Source organism: Myodes glareolus, chromosome 1, assembly GCF_982192425.1.
Source record: "Myodes glareolus chromosome 1, mMyoGla1.1, whole genome shotgun sequence".
NCBI classification, from domain to species: Eukaryota; Metazoa; Chordata; class Mammalia; order Rodentia; family Cricetidae; genus Myodes; species Myodes glareolus.
This window is the reverse complement of record NC_142026.1, coordinates 13,868,988-13,886,229: the sequence shown is the minus strand read 5'-3', so window position 1 is coordinate 13,886,229 and position 17,242 is coordinate 13,868,988. Positions and strand designations below refer to the sequence as shown.

At 41.0% G+C, this 17,242-nt stretch overlaps 1 protein-coding gene across 1 annotated transcript in view; it reads left to right on the top strand.

Moving 5' to 3' along the window:
* Abca12 (ATP binding cassette subfamily A member 12) overlaps nucleotides 1-17,242 on the top strand; it is a 162,279-nt gene that overhangs the window by 71,729 nt on the left and 73,308 nt on the right. The window contains exons 8-11 of the mRNA XM_048459324.3: nucleotides 784-896; nucleotides 6,752-6,824; nucleotides 11,256-11,374; nucleotides 12,368-12,474. Of these exons, the coding sequence (XP_048315281.3) occupies nucleotides 784-896; nucleotides 6,752-6,824; nucleotides 11,256-11,374; nucleotides 12,368-12,474 (412 nt within the window). The remainder of the gene's footprint in view (nucleotides 1-783; nucleotides 897-6,751; nucleotides 6,825-11,255; nucleotides 11,375-12,367; nucleotides 12,475-17,242) is intronic.

The following is a 17,242-nucleotide window of genomic DNA, read 5'->3' as shown; positions in this document are numbered from 1 at the left end:
TGTGAGATTCAGACATCCTCACACAAGAGCCCCATCTCTTTTGGAAATACACTGATGACCGCAGAGGGACAAAAGGACATTTCTTGAATAATTAGTTGTTCCTTGGAAACCAGGAACAAACTCAAGCAAAAGTGAATTGCTGATTGTCTGTGCCCAGTGTGAACTGCCCGTCTTATTAGTTACATAACTCATAGAGAGTCAGCGCTGGGTATTTTGAGATTAATTTTGAGCTACGTTTGGAGTAGTGCCTGTGGGCCACTTAGGGGACAGAATACAGTCTTAGTTAGCACAAGTTCTGCTTTCTAAAACCATTATCATTTCTTTAGCAGAATATTCATATATAGATATATGACCTGATTATATAATAATTACTTCACAAACTAGATCTAAGCTTGACTTCTAACAGAAATAGCTTCTAGTATTTCATTCTCCCTTTAATTAAAAGATTTCATTTCAGTGTGGGTTGCTTTTTCCTAACCACTTGTTTATGATTCTTGACAAGAAAATCAAACACCTGACAAGACCTTTGCTCCTTACTCCAAGGTCCTTGACTACAAGTCTTTACAGTTCTGGAAACATCAAGTTCTCTGTTCTGGTTCAAGAACAATGCTGGGCGATTTTGTGCATGAATAGACAATGAAGTAATTAAATTACAGAAGCGGCATCTTGTCTTTTCTAGGAATCATTTGCTGTACTGTAGCCGTTTTCTCCTTGAATAACCTTTCGTTTCTGTCTGTAAGCCCTGCCACACAATCTGCTTTCCTTTGCTTCTCTGCTCATTAGGGCGCTGCTGGTAGTGCAGAAGGCTTACCCACGTGCTCAAACCGATGAAGGATTCAGCACCCTCCACAAGTCTGTTAAACATCTGCTGAACACCCTGGACTCCCCTGCACAAGGTATCGTATCCTCATCTTCCTGGATTAAATGCAGCATCACAAAGCCCATCAGAAAAATGAAGCAGAATACAACCGATGTAATCATGTATATACAATGTTATTCCTACATGAGGATTTATGCTACCTCTAAGTCCATGCCTAGAGCTGAAATGTGAAAGGAAGCCATGGTCCAAAAGAGGATAAGTTTCCAAAACTTTTCTTTTTTTTTAAGATTTATTTATTATGTATACAGTGTTCTATATGCCTGCAGGCCGGAAGAGGGCACCAGATCTCATCTTGGATGATTGTGAGCCACCATGTGGTTGCTGGGAATTGAACTCAGGACCTTTGGAAGAGCAGCCAGTGCTCTTAACCTCTGAGCCGTCTCTCCAGCCCCCAGAAGTTTTCTTTATGTAAAAACAAGCTCTCTTATCTTGTAAACTTATTTTATCCTTTTGATAGAAAATGAATATCAAATAGCATCAACAAATAGATTTCTATCATTGCTCTTTGGAACAAAAGGCTAAACTAAATTATAAGATTTGTGTCTTTTTTTTTTTTTTTTGAGACAGGGTATCACTGTATCACTCTGACTGTCCTGGAAATCACTATGTAGACTGATAAGTTGGTTTTGAATTCACAGAGATCTGCCTCCCCCTGTCTTTGAAGTACTAAGATTAAGGGCATTGGCCACCACACCTGGCATGTGACCTCATTTTTGAACTTGAATTTAAAAAATCAGAAAGAATCTTTTAATGGTAAAAATATACACTCATCCAACCTCTTGAAAATGCATAGTAGGTATCACAGCATAAATAATCTATCAAGAAAAGTCAATGACCCCAGTATGACAAATGTAGCATGTTGCAACATAGTCAGAAAATGTCACCTTTGAATATATAGAACGCCATTACCTAGGAATCACATGGAGACAGTTGGGTGGACACACACAGGCACACACAAAGGTCTGGAGCTGTAAGGAGCAAATCCCCACTGAGCAAGCAAACACAGGTTAACATTTACCTCCTCTGAATGAATTCAGAAGTATGCTTTCTTGTCTGCATTTGGCAGTTTTTAAACAAGTAGGCTTCTGCTTTTGGATTCTAAAGTAACCATCCTGCCAGCCTCAGATGAAAAGCCGACTGCTCCCCGCATTGTCTCAGGTGCCTCACGGAAAGCAGGCTTTAGAAGCCCGTGAAGAATTCTCAGTGCAGAGTCCCACACACTTAGCTACCGATTTCTGTTGGGAAAGAGACGTTTTCTATCTACAGCTTCAGAACTAAAGGCTGGCTTGGAGGGTTGAAGCAGGATTGTTTCTAATGTCAGTGTTTTTATGAACACCGGAACAGGTTTGCTCTCTTCAAACTCTGGGCCGGAGAACTAGGCAGTGTGATAATTATTTTCTCTTTTGTTTTTAATACTTGTGCATTTTAAAGACTCGAGAATGTCACATTTCTCTAGCCATTCTCTTTTATTCTCCGTCAGACTTACAACTTATAATTAGTACTACTGCTACTAATAACATAATTAATAATAATGATATAAATCAGAGTGATCAAGTTAAGATTTCTTTCCCCCAGAGACAAAAGCTTATCCATGTTCTAAAAGCCAGAAGTAAACAATACTTCTAACTAATGTGACAGCAAAACCCCTTTCCCAGTGAATGATGTAATTTGGTTTTCTATGTTTCTATATTTAGTGATGTCCAAGATTTATATCTATGACTATGCCAATGACCAAAGTACTAAAGCTTGCCATTGGATGGTCAAGGTGACAAGAAAATGTGACCAGAAAAGGCATTTTTATCTCCAAAATTGGATGTGGTTAACTCCTCTTTGTTATTAAATCTATGTACTTGTGAGGCCTTCAGTCTGGGTACCAGTGTGATGCATTCAAGTCGAGTTCCCTAGTCATTAATCCCAGGTTCCTACCTGCTTGAACAGAAATGTCATGGCCTTTGAAAGTTTTCCACAGGTATTTTTAGGGCTTCTTCAGGAAACTCAGATTCAAACCAGCGAGGCTAATTAGTCTACACGAGGGTCTCTGACCATGGTTCAGACACATGACACCTCAGCCAGGTCACCTCTTGTTTGGTCTTTACGGTTTCTAGCTGTATATCTGAAGGGCATGTGCTCGTTCCATGGCTTTTGCATTCACTTAAGGAGAGTGGCTCACAGGAGAGCAGGTCGGCTGCTGCGGCTCTCACGGCAGCACTCTTTCAGATGAAGATACCTGTACTGTCTGTGTCAGCACTAAGTGATCTTATTATCAAAACCATTCTGAAATATTATCCCATTCCACAGCAAAAGACACTGACTTTGTATGTTCTGCTCCGCCAGGAAGAGGCCAGTCTGAGAGCGGACCCTGGACCTATTTAATCCCAAACCTAGGTCCCTTAAACTTTATATGTGTGTGTGTGTGTGTGTGTGTGTGTGTGTGTGTGTGTGTATGTGTATATGTATATTTATATACACACACATATATGTATATATGTATACATATATATGTATATATAAATACATATACATACACACATGTATATGTATATATGACCAGACTCATACTTTCTTTCTGAGACACAGACACACTGGGGTACACCAGTATCTGCTCTTACCTCCTGCTACTGATGGGGTGTGACATGCCATGCCACGCTTCTTCCCACACGACATACTTCACAGCCATCACCTTGTGTCCTACACATCCTGATACCTTACTTCCTGCTCCCTATGGCTTGTCTCTGATCCAGCCTGAATTGGAAGCACACGTAAGGCATTTTTAGAAGCCTCCACATCAGCCGTGAAGACACAGGGATGCTCTTGCCTGCTCTTTTTATTTTAAGAGGTCTAATTCTGTGCTCTGTCCAATCCACGGTCCTTAGATCCTGGATACCTAGCTCTTGCAGTCCCTTTTATGAAGAGTGAATTTTAGGAGCAGAGGCCACTTGTGTGAACCACAGGCATGTGCTCTTCTGCAAAGTCATAAATCCAGGGAAACAACATTTTGCTATAGAAAACATGGTGGGCGAGATTGCTTTGGGGGAAGCCCTTGTCTCGAAAACCTGAAGATGTGCCCATGTGTGTTATGACACATACATACCCACATACACACACGTACTGTAACATGTGCAATAATAAATGAACTAAAAGTTTGCAATTAAAGCAAAGTAATCCTTCCTGGCTTCTAGTCAGCACAGCACAGATGTCTTTACATGTTCGCGTTTACTCTTACATTATTCTTAATATCCAGGATATGGAAACATGCCTTGTGTCCATCAGCACAAGAATGCATAAAGAAACTAATGCACATATAACAAGGGAGAGTTATGTTAAGTTAAATAATCAAGGTTCAGAAAGACAAATCTCTCACATTTACCATTATATATGGAGCTTGTATTTAAGTTTAGGTAGATAAATATGAAACAAACAGACAGATAGACAGACAGACAGTTAGATAATTAGACAGATGGAAAGATGGAAAGCAAATTAGAAAGGAGGCTGTGAAAAGCGAGAAAGAATCTAAAGGGGCAGGGGAAACAGGAGAGCAGTGGGAAGGTGTCATGGAAGCAGAAGTGCGCTATTGGTAAGCTGGAGAGAGGAGAGAGTGAAGCAGAGCAGTGGAGTGTAGATAGCTACAAAGTAAAATGATGTACGTACATACATGCATATCTGCACTACCACTATGCATGTGTACACACACACACACACACACACACACACACACACACACATACACACACACCTGAAAATGTCCCAGAGCAGGGCAGCAGGATGGCTCAATGGGTGCCTGCTGACAAAATGACCTGGGTTCAGTCTGGGAAACTGTAGAAACCCACCAGTAGAAACCCGACTCTCAAGCTGACTTCTGATCTCAACCCTCATATCTCAGTGCACACGAGAAATATAAATAAATAAATAAATAAATGGAAAAAGTAGAAAATGTCACAATGAAACCCATTTCTTTGTATGTTAACCCCAAAATTAATAACAATTTTTTTAAAAAAAAAAACGCTTACTGATGCAGAAGGGTTATCTTGTTGTCTGTGGGCCCCATTTTATCCTTGCCTAATTATGTAAAAGCCATATAAGTAAAATCTTGCTTTTTCATGGTTTTAACACTTCCCCATTCATTTTGGTCTGCTTATATACTGGTGAGAGTATTTCTTTCAAAGTAATTTACAGCTCTTAGTAGACAGAGAAAAAAGTTTCCGTTTATATTTAAGGTTAAGTCTCACTGATACCATAAGCTAATTTATCAGTTATTCACTTTAATAACTTAATGAAAAAGAGAAACTTCATAACCAGAGGATACACAAATGCTCATAACGCTCCTGAGAGCCTCACACAGAAGTTCAAAGTGAGCAAGACTGACCTTGGGAAATGACTTTGAATACCTTTCCATTGAAAAAAAAACCATACATCTCAATAGATTTCTGCCCTTAATTTTTTAGTATAGAGGTATCATTAAGTAATAGTATTACCATTACTGATTGGGTTATTTCTTGAGGGTCTTTGTTGCTGATCTTTTAACTCAATGATACATGTTCTATACGTAGGACAATAATATCCAATTGCCCTTTGGATAAATCTCAGAAAAATTCACTGCACTGAACAGGAAAACTGAAAAGGCCACTCTGACAGTTGCTAGAGGCCAAGCCAACTTAGACATGAATGAATGATACAGAAGTTGGATGGAGGTGGGGTTAAATTCTGGAATATTCTTGTATATATACATTTATTTCATTAAAACAGAAAACATCCAAAGCTTATGGTGTCTGCAGAGCTTTGCACAAGGACATTATCACATGACTGTAGAGCACATGACACAGAAACAGTGGGAGAGCCAGTAGATCAGCTGACATAAGGTCCCTCCCACTGAAGACAGTGAGGATCCTGTAAGAACGGCGGCATCCAGGCGTGCTGGCCCATTGTGAGCAGCATCTGGAGATGCCGCTGATGCCCTTCCTAAGCGAGGTGGCCTAAAGCCCTGGACTTAGTGTTTTCATTTTTACCATGACTGCTTAATATGACTTTTTGTATTTCACTGGTTGGTGGTGGCACACACCTTTAATCCCAGCACTCGGGAGGCAGAGGCCGGCGGATCTCTGGGAGTTTCAAGGCCAGCCTGGTCTACTAAAGCAAGTTCTGGGACAGGCACCAAAGCTACAGAGAAACATTATCTCAATTAAAAAAAAAAAGAATTTTGCATTTTCAGGTTTTTCACGTTGTTTCTAACCTGCTTCCTCTTTACAATTCCACATACAGAACAAGCAGAGTCCTCTTTAACCTCGTGGGATGTGGGGGACAATTTTCTTCACATATGGTTTCAGCAGGTCCAGTTTTAGTTTCCCCCCATGCCCTGCACCTTCTTGTTTGAGATCACAACACAATCCTATTTACACTGGCCAATGCTCGTTCATAGTTGGGTCCAGTGATCACTGCCTGCTTTTGGAAAGAAAGTACAGATTAGCGATGGCAGCTGTTTCCTGGGTCTACATCTGAAGCGCCTAAGTTGGGGGCAGGGCAGAAAAAGAAAAACAATCCAGTGATACATTCGACTGAAGGCGGTTTCATTTGATTAATAGATTGCTTGGTTCCCAATCTTAATTACACTGTCTGGAAGTCACCTCGGGACAACAACGTGGTGGTTTAATGTGTGAATGAAAAAAGTGGTTAGAGATTCCATAGACTGGGATGATTTTAATCAAAAGACATCATTTCCTACAAACACCTTAAATGTTCCCAACGAAAGATCATGAATATCATTTGTAAAGTTTTTTATTTCCCATTATTAATTTGACGTGGGATAATTTGGGGGGGGGTGAGGGGCTTTGTGTTTGAACAAAAAGCATTCTGTTTATCTCTGCATTGTTGCTGTAGGTGACAATCCAGCGCACGTGTGGAGTGAGGATGGCGATGAACCGACGCTGTCTCCGAGCAGTCTGGCTGCACAGTGAGTTGTAGCGTCTGTCGGTGGCTTAGCTGGCTGAGGAAGCAACTTTCTTTGTTTAGCCCACTGTCTTATCAGCATGGAAAGCCATGCAGCCCTAGAACCAAAGGACACTCTCAAGCTGCAGTGAGGTCAGAACTAATTTGGGTGGGTTATTCAGTAGACTTTGGAAGGCACAGCACGGAGAACCCTTCTCGTTTCTAAGGCTGTAGACTGATGTAACCTGCCATGTCCGGAAGGCTCCCTCAGTGCTTGTGAGTAGAGTCTCGTCGAAACTTGTTTCCAGGTTCATAAGGTCTTTCCCTATGAAAAAGATATAGGCCCCTGTCTTAGCTGCTCAGCTCCCGCAGCAGAATACCGCAGTCAGGGCGGCTTGCAAATGATGGAGGCTTATTTGTCAGATTTTGGGGTGAGCCTAACATCATGGTGGGAGCAGATTTGGTATCTGAGGAGAGCCTGCTTCCCGGGTCATGAAGGTCACCTTTCCAAGGCTGCTTTTATAGGTCACCAATCCAGTACACAAGAGCTTTGCTCTCAAAGACCACACCTTCTGAAGTCATCATCAGCCTGGCAATTAGAATGTCAACATATAGAATTCGACACACTCAAACCAAAGCAAAATCCAGGTTTTTACAGTGCAAGTTCTTTGGAGTTTTAAAGAGTCAAAATACTTTAAAGCCTAATCAAGATAACACAAAATTTTTCTACTTTCTGTAGTATTCACATAAGAAAAGAAATTGCAAATCATTTCATTTTGAACTTCCCCAGGAAATGACAGCTGTCGCCGTGGTGTCTAAAGACCACAAACGTGAGCAGGTTTTGAAAGAACTCATAATTAGGACAGGGAAAGCAAGCTGTTCCCTGTAGTATCAGGCTTAGGTGAATACGTGTGGCTCAAGGTAAATTTAGAGACTACTTGGTCTTATAGGTAAAGGTTGCTCTAGCTTTCTAGTCATGCCATTGCAGCCCTCAGAATTTAGTCACCCCAAACACATCTCTGTACTAATGGAAATTTGCACAAGTGAAGCCTTTCAAAGAGTAAAAAGGCAAGGAGAGGCTGCCCAATGGTCCATAGTTAGAGAAGTTCCACACTGTTGTGGCATAGTAACTAGAGACAGCGATGAGGTAGAGCAGTGACATGCTGCACATTTCAAAGAGCAAGAGGAGGGCTGGAAAGATGGCTCAGCAGTGAAGAACACTGGCTGCTCTTTCAGAGGACCCAAGTTCCATTCCCAGCACCCAAAGGGCAGCTGACAGCCACCTGTACCACCAATACCAGAGAATCCAGTGTTTTCCTCTGGCTGCCACAAGAACTATACACATGTGGTGTTTACTTTGCATACATGCAAGCAAAACACCTATACACATGAAAGAAAATTTAAAAACAAAATGAGACGAATCTCACTGTGTAGCCTTGGCTGGCCTGTAGCTCTCTATTTAGACCAGGCTGGCCTTGAACTCGTGGAGATTTGCCTTATTCTATCTCCAGAGTGCTGGGATTAAAGGTTTGCACTATCATACCCAGCAGAAATAAAGTATTTTTAAAAACTAGGAAAAAGGAATTTATTTTGAACGCTTTTGCCATGAAGAAACAATAAATGATGAGAAGACAGACATGTTTAAACTCTTTTAAACATTATGTAAAGGGTACATATTGAAACATTGTATTGTATCTCATAAACGTGAATACTTTCTGTTTTTACAGCACACTTAAACTAAGTTAGCAACAAAAGTACTTACCTTAACCATTTTTTTCTAAGATAGAATTTACTAGAAAGGTCTCTAATCAAAAGTAAATTCTGGGCAAAACCCACGTCCTGTTTTTTCTGCCCTCACTTCCCTCGTTCGTGCTGGCTGACACAGGTGTCCCTTTTTCACACTTCCCGGGCAGTCTCAGTGTAACTCAGCTGTCATGTTGCAGGTATCTAGGCCTTTTGATAAACTTCCTAGATAGCTGTCATACAAAATTTTTTCTTTTACAAAAGCCCTTTAAATTGACACTGTAGATGCCTATTGCCGATGCTAGGTATCCTGCCAGAGCCCACAGACACTGACAATGAATACTCTGCACTTCCATCTTGCAAATTTATCAGCGGTTGCTGTCAGTTCATTAGAAGGAATTCAATACCCGTAAGATGGTTCTTGTCATGATTGATGAAATCAAGGAGTGTCTTTGAACTTTCCATTTCCATTTTACAATAATTGCACCACGGCACCGGTGGCACAAGAGAGGCTTTGGTTTAGTTTTCTCTAACAACAGCTACCCCAATTACTCTTACATTTCTCCATTATTATTCATGTTCTAATGTCTTCTTAAATTTATGTGTGTGCATACACCTGTGCATGCGTGCACACGCACATGTGTGTATTCATAACATACCTTTTATTGTAAACACTTTAGTGAAAAAGAAAGAATTTTGTATAAAGGATCTTAAATTAGTGCCTTAAAGGACAATTGGGGTGTTTAAGACAAAACAGTAGCATGCGCATGTGGTCTAAATTTTGAATATATTAAATTAATTGAAAAAGTTGTCACCAGTGCTTTCTGCAGACACAAGGGAGGGGCTTATGTGATACTTCTGGTTCACTTCAAACTCAGCTGTTCTCTTTCCTGAGCTTGAAGATACACAGTGAGTCTCTTGTTCTATTCCACCTGGAAGGTCAGGTCACACTTTGTTATTGAATAGTGCTCACTGGGGAAGCTGGCTCTACAGTGTTGTACCTCCAGCAACGGGAAACCCAGGGAAGGAAGGTGCAGAAAGTGTAGAACCGTGAGAACCTTCTTACTGGAACCAGCTCACACGGAGTCATGCAGAGATGCCTCATTGGCTATCAGGTGTGATGGCTAGAATCGCTGCAGCTCCCTTCATCTCCCTTACAGATGGATGTATCTACTCAGTGATGCACAAAACTGGAAGTGCTTGGTATGCTATCAGTATAAACAAAGGGTGGAGTATAAAATTAGATGGATCGTTCCTTCAAGGTGTACACAAGAGACACATTGATCTTGGAATCTGTACTTGCTGCTACAAAGGAATAAAATAAATGGATTATTCACCACTGCCACCACCAAATGACAGATGCCCTATATTTACAGAAACTTCCATAATTTTGTTTGTCTCTTGTTTGGCATTTTGTGTCTCTAAATCTTGTCTTTTAATTTGCCCTTAGATCTTCTAACACAGCTTCCCATTTCCACTAATGCTGCAATATGTTCCAAAACGATGGCTCCGAGTCCTTTCCTTTCTTCACCCAGCCTCTCTCTTTCCTTCCTTCCTTCTGATTATTATTTATTTTTTTCTTCACTAATCTTAGAATCCTGACTGCTCAAACTATGGGTTAAGTGACAGAACATTAAACTTATCTGCATGCAGGGACAGCTTGGCATTCTATGGTTAACCTGTACAGTGAAGTTGGTATTGTTAGCCATTCTATTCCTGTAGGGTTCTTATTAGTTATAAGGTGATTTGATTTGGAAATCTGCCTAATAGATGTTTCCTTTTATTTAAGTCATACAAGTTAGTCTAAGCCTATATTCTCCCATCTTTTATTTGTAAATTGATAAATGGCATTGATTACCTACAAGGAGGCTTGAATAAATGATGAGACAAACTGTCTAAAGCTTAAAGATCTAAGGCACCCAAACACGGCGTTTTCCACAGTCCCTAGTCAAGGAGATGCCTAAACAAGAGTACTTGCAACAACCACTTTAAGACAAAGCTTTGTGATCCAGTGTGATAACTCGGTGGGTAAAGGCACTTGTGTTACTACCTGATGACCTGAATCCCATCCCTGGGGCCTAGGTGGTGGACATAGAGAACCATCTCCAACCAATTTTTCTCCAAGTCCACCTATGTTCTGTGGACTATGTGCCTCTTATTCCCATACAATAAATAAATTACAAATAATAAATTACAAAAAGTAATTTTTAAAGAGCCTGGGCAAGTAACTCAGTGGTAGAGCCTTTGCCTGGCATGCAGGAGGACTTGGATTCAGTCTGTATCACCAGACAGAAGAAATTAAAAATTTCATTTATAAAAATTATAAATTTTTTTTAAAAATTTTTTTATAAAATTTTTATAAAAATTAAAAATTTATTTATAATACATGTCTCTGTGTAAGACATGAATTATAAATAAATGAGAGTCAGCCATATGACCAATTAAGTGTGCTCTTGCTGGCGAGTTGGAGATTTCCTAGCATTGGGTTATTTCTTTTTAATGTTCCTTCGGGATCCAGAGTTGTTATCCCACCTTTAAACATCCAGAGCGTTCTTTAATTAGTTCACTTTCTTACCTCACAGAGGTGTCCTGCCTTTATACAGCAGGATTCGGTGAAAGAGGAGACCTGATTTCACAGGGGGTTTGATCCTCAAGCAAATAAATCACAGTTGAAATGACTTTGCTTAGTCCTACATTCTCTTCTAATTTACAGGCTCCTGATACTGGAAAACTTTGAAGACGCCATCCTAAACATATCATCAAGTAGTCCGTATTCTCCCTACCTGGCTTGCGTCAGAAATATGACTGATGACTTGGCCCGAGGGTCACCAGGTGATTCTCTCAACTCTGTCACGTTTCCTGCTTCTGTTCTAAAGAGTTAAGACCCTAGCTGATTGAAAGAAGGGTTCTTCAAACATCTTTCCATATTTATACGCAAGTTTAGTTAAGTTATTTAATATTAAGATAGAATTTCTAAAATCATTATGCTATCCTTTGCCGCTACTTGAACCCCGTGGTCACCTGAACAACATTTGGTAGAATGGTATCAGGCTAGACAGTGTGATGAAAGTAACTTGCATGAACTTCCCAAGATTCCAGAGTCTTGAAGAGCTCATTCAACCTTTGGCGATATTTCCTGTGTCCTTTGTGCTCTGAAGTTGTTGAAAGACTGAGACTGATACTCAAGGGTACCAAAGTTCTCATATATTACATGAACAAAGGCTTCCCTGTGGAGGATTAGTCCCTGCCTTCACACGTTTAATTTTCAATTTTTTAAACCTTATGTAAGAAACCATAAAGACTACAGTCAAATCAAATGGTTCTCACTATTCTCACATACATTATTTTTCATACACCCAAATAGTTTATGAAACACAGTGCCAAGTAAACATTACAATAAACATCTAGGCCTGGAGTTTGTTTTCCAGACACTAATCAATTATGGGTGACAATAGACACATGGATGCATGTGTATAATACACATGTGATTATACAGCTCCCCTTCCACATATTCCAATCCAGTGAGCCAGAAATAAAAATATTATTTAATTCACAAAAAGCCAAAGCTGTACAGTTGCTTTCCTAGAAACATTTTTTATCTCTAAGCAGCATATCTGTGAATATTTTAGAAATAACGAACTCGATAGTCCACACGGTTGAAGGAAAGGCTAATTTTCACTCATTTTACATTCCTATTCAGCTACAATATTATCCTAAAAAATCCTTACTGATAAGTCAAGAGAAAAGTCTCTCGCAGATGCGCTCCCCAAGTCACCCTATGACCCCGTGATTCTCACAAAGCGGCTCTCCCTCCCGCCCCTGCAGAGAATCTAAGACTTCTCCTGTCCACCATTCGCTTCCGGAAGCCTTCTCTTCAAAATGGCTCCTCTGAGGATGACTTCCCTCCCCTTCCCGAGGTCCTGAAATCCAAGGTAAGCATGGACGGAGTAAACGAACAGCAATTCTCTTTGTGACATGTTAGGAAGATTAAGTTAAAATATCTGGTCATTGCACGCGACCTTGCTTCCCTGCAATTCCGTTCCGGTCACACAGTGACAAAGGGGCTTGGCTTTACATAATGGTTCTCAGTATCGCCTCAACATAAGGTGATCCATTAGGTCCCAGTTGCGGTGCTAATGTGCACCCACGACCATGTCATAATATGATTACCTTATGGAGCTTTATGATTTGGGGGTTTGTTGTATCTTTTTTACTTTGTCCCATTGCTAGCTTTTAAATCTACAAAAGTAGATTCAAAATATCCAGACCTGCTGGTGCTCAAAAGTCTCAAAAGTTAACTTATCTGTTTTTCTTGTCATCAGATTAGAAACTAATAAGTCATATTAAAGTGCATGACCCCGAAGAGGGAAAAAGGACCAAAAACATAGATATTTTAAGCTTGAGTCAGCACGTGCTCCTTCATCTGTTCCCACACAGTGTGCAGATTATCACAAACGTCATTTCTAAAGCAACTCTAGTGAGTTTTGAAAACGGTTTTCCTAGTAAGAACTGCAGTTTAATTGGATTTATGTAGCCTGGGATAAAGTTAAATTAGAAGTGGTTTATTTAGGGCAAGCAAGTGATTTGCTGTGCGGTAAACAAGCTGTAATTAAGCAGGCATGCAAAACATTATGTCCATGTATATTACAGATAAACATGCTCATTAGACTACCTACCTTTTAGCCCCAGTATTCTACATGAATCCAATTTTCTAATGTACTTAATTTAGCATTATCTTAATTTATGCAAATGAGAAAAAAGCCACACATTCACCCAGAAAGCTCTTACTCATCTTCAAGAATCAGCGGAAATGTCACTTCTGCGATGTTAGATGATCACCTTCCCCTTGTTTTCCAGACATCTGTGCCACCTTCATTCATTTTATATTAATATTGAACTATGATATCATTCTAAGTGATAAGTCTGGGTAAAAGTTCCTTTCAGATGTGCTTGACAAATAACCTTGTGATTCATATAAAGTGGGCTCCTCCTTCCTCTTCTGCTGGCCATGTAAGACTTCCACCATCCACCATCCACTTTAGGAATCTCTTCTTTTCCTTTGAAATGTCTCTCTGAGAACAACTTCATCTTTTATTTATAAGACATAATCTCTTTCCCCAGAATCCTTATAATCCAGCCAGAGGAGAGGTAGGAAGAAAGAGTCACAGTTGCAACACAGTGAGATAAGTGATGTGGTATGCAGACGGACGGGGTTCTGTGTACAGATGGGCTATCATCTCGCTCAGATTGTGGGCTACAGAGGTGGAAGGAAGAAACTTGGCCAAGAATATAATACTTACTCTGAGCTTGAAGGCTGTGTGGGAGTAGGTCACATTCAAACATTGCAGACACAGAAACTTGGGTTTGTCGGAAGCCAGAGGCATGAGCCTCAGAGACAGGCGGAGGTTACTTGGAGTCATAGGAAGGTGAAGGTAACTATGGGAAAGGCAGGAGAGGCGCTTTGAAGGGAGGTCATGCCCAGGTCCTGAAGACTGTTCTGTTAGTAAAGGAGTTTGAGTTTGGTCTTGAAAGCATCAAATATGAAGAGGGCAATTTTTTCGGTTTAGAAAGAGATTAGATTGGAAGAAAGTTGAGTGGGCCATGTCTAAAATAATCTAAACAAACAACCCCCACCCCACCCACAAAACAGCACTGCCTGTGTGTGGCGTCAGTAGAGAGAACAGATGTGAGGCAGTTTCCAGGCTCAGTTCAGGAGGTCAAGGTAAGGCAGGGCACAGGGAAGGAGGAGCCCTGGGACTGGGACTCCTACCTTTGGAACTTGCTACATAGAATTATAGTTTGCTTTGTGTGCAGGATATCGCTTTACTAGAGTAGAAACGCTGTCAAAATCAGGCCTTCTTCATCAAATCTCTAAAACTAAGGGTTTGACTCATGAGTGTACAAGCAGGGTTCTTAAGCTGGAATGCCAACAACCGCACTGTGTTCTCTGAGCTGCCTCTCAGCACCTGTCCATAAAAGAATGATCCTGGGCTCCATAGGCTTATAAGTAGGGAGACTATTACTGCCTGCTGTCCCCAGTGCGGCATGCATTTGCAGCCCATGGGTCTCAAACTTTATTCACAACACTCCTTCCAGCAGGGCGAACCATCCAAAACACCAACTGTCTGCCTGTTAAAGACATTTCCTTTGGTCCCCCAGCATTCTGCTCTCGCCTACACATTCTGTCGTAACTCTCCTTTTCTCTCAGGCCCCTTTGGTGGAAAGGGGAACCACCTGTGCACAAGATGAAGCTCCTTATAGTGGGAGGAATGCAGATAACACTTTTAAATGTTGAAATAGATTTCCTCTCCACCTCTATTTATCATCCAAGGGCTCAGGAGTGTTGTGGATTTATCGCTATGTCCTTGGTATTATAGAGTCTTCGTGATCATGTTAATTCAAATTCTCGTTCAGTTGCTTTGGGAGCTTCTGGGCAATGGGGAAACCCATCATAGCTGAAAGTGGAGTTAGTTATGGATCATTGTCCAGCTATAGGCCTGAAGCTCTGTCTGAGATGAAGGAAATAGAACCTCTATCTGCACCTTTGAAAAACTCAGTAATCTGAGCTTACTGCATACTTTCCTTAAGACAACATCTCACTGTACAGCGCTGGATGGCCTGAGCTTTCTCTGTAGCACTCACTGGACTTAAACTCAAAACTCCTCTGCCTCTACTTCTTGAGTGCTGGGATTACAAGCATGCACCACCACATCTGGTTTTGCTAACAAATACTGGGTGTATGTATGTGCATGTGTGTATGAATTGCAGACACGAGAGTTTGTGTCCCCACTCACCCATGTGCACACACACAGAAGCCAAAACAGAACTTTTGGTGTGTTCCTCTACTGCCCTCCACCTCGCTGCTTTTCGTCGGGGTCTCTCAGTGAGCTGGAAACAAGCTCTTGGGGCTTTCTCTCTAGGATGCAGGCGTGAGTAGCCAGTGAGTGTTGTGGATTCAGTCTCAGATTCTAAAGCTAATAGAGCATGCAGGGTTACACACTAAGCCATCCCTGTAGCACCACTGACACATCCTTTAAAAGAAGATTGTTATTACTGGGTTTTCGTTTATTGTTAATGCTCTGTTGTAGAATATTATTTTAAGATGTGTTAAATTGTTTATTCTGTGGAACATTTGTTGACTGATGCAAAGATATGTTGCATTCTTTTATAATGCATCTGTTTAACTCTGTGAGGCCGCTACTGTGCCTGTCTGAAACACCTGGTTTGCCTAATAAAGAGCTGGACAGCCAATCACATGACAGGAGGAAGGATAGGTAGGGCTGGCAGGCAGAGAGAATAAACAGGAGAAAACTGAAAGGAGAGATGGAGGAGTGAGAAAAGAAGGGGCCAGCCACCCAGCTTCATAGCAAGCTATGGAGTAAGAAGGAAATAAAAGGTATACAGAACTAGAGAAAGATAAAATAGTTCAGAGGCAAAAGGTAGATGGGTTAATTTAAGTGAAGAAAGCTGTCTAGACACAAGCCAAGCTAAGGCCGGGCATTCATAAGGAATAATAAGCCTCCATGTGTTTATTTGGTAGTTGAGTGGCAGGCCCCCAAAGAGTAAAAGAGTGAACAAAAAGCTACAGTGATCCATAAAAGTCTCTGCAAGTGCAATGTCTGTATTGCTCCTAGAATAAAGCAGCGAGCTACGGCACCTGCAAAAATCTTGAGATCCTCCTTGGTGACTGGGTGCTTCTCAGCGCCCCCGGCATTAGCCACCCTCATCTGCATTCTTGTTTTTAAAGAACCATCTTCAGCAATGTAGCTAAATGTCGATTTCTCTTTCTGCAACCTGTCTCTCATCCACCACGACTATACTATATGGATGTTCATTGGTTTCCCACACATGGATACTGGCCTCGCAGCTACAAAACCATTTTCAGCTTCTACACAGTAAAAGTTGCTGAAGCCTCTCAAAGTTCAGTTAAGAATGCATTGACCCAATGTTATTTATCCTTTTACTTAAGAAAGCCTCAAAAAGGAGGAGGCCAAAGAGGTGGCTCTTAATACAAGTTCAATCCCCAGAAAACTCATAACCCTCTATACTCCAGTTCTAGGATCTTTGGCATCCTCTTCTGACCTTTGCGGGCCCCAGGCACACATATGGTGCACACACACACACACACACACACACACATACACACATATGTAAAACACCAACACACATAAATATTTTTTAATTAGCAAATAATAGAATTTAGATTTTTATAAAGCATCAAAAGGCAGACAGTAGCGATAGTTCTCAGACATGTGGCTCCATCCATTAGAGGTTTAAACATATCTAGTAATTTGGGAATTAAAATTAAGACCAGCACTGCAAGCATGTAGTTACAGTGTGCAAAATGATTGGGTCTATTCCAGAATGGAAATTTTCTCATGGCAATAAGGCCACTAAGTAGAATTTGCATACATTGTGAAGTCACATCAGAATTTTCAAAGCCACAAGTCAATTACGCTATTCAATAACTATGAAAAATGGGTCAGTGATATTGGTTCTTTGGGATGGTCAAATGATTGGCCTCTGCGGCCTTCCTGTGCTTACTGCCAGCCTCTTGCTCTTTAGCAAGAGCACAGGCACACCAGCCTGTCTTCCTTTTGCTGTATGAAGGAAAAAGCTAGCAAACCTATGCTCCTGTCGCAGACGAGTTCATTTCTGTTAAAAATGTGACTTCTGACTGGGGACTGAGCAACAGTGAAT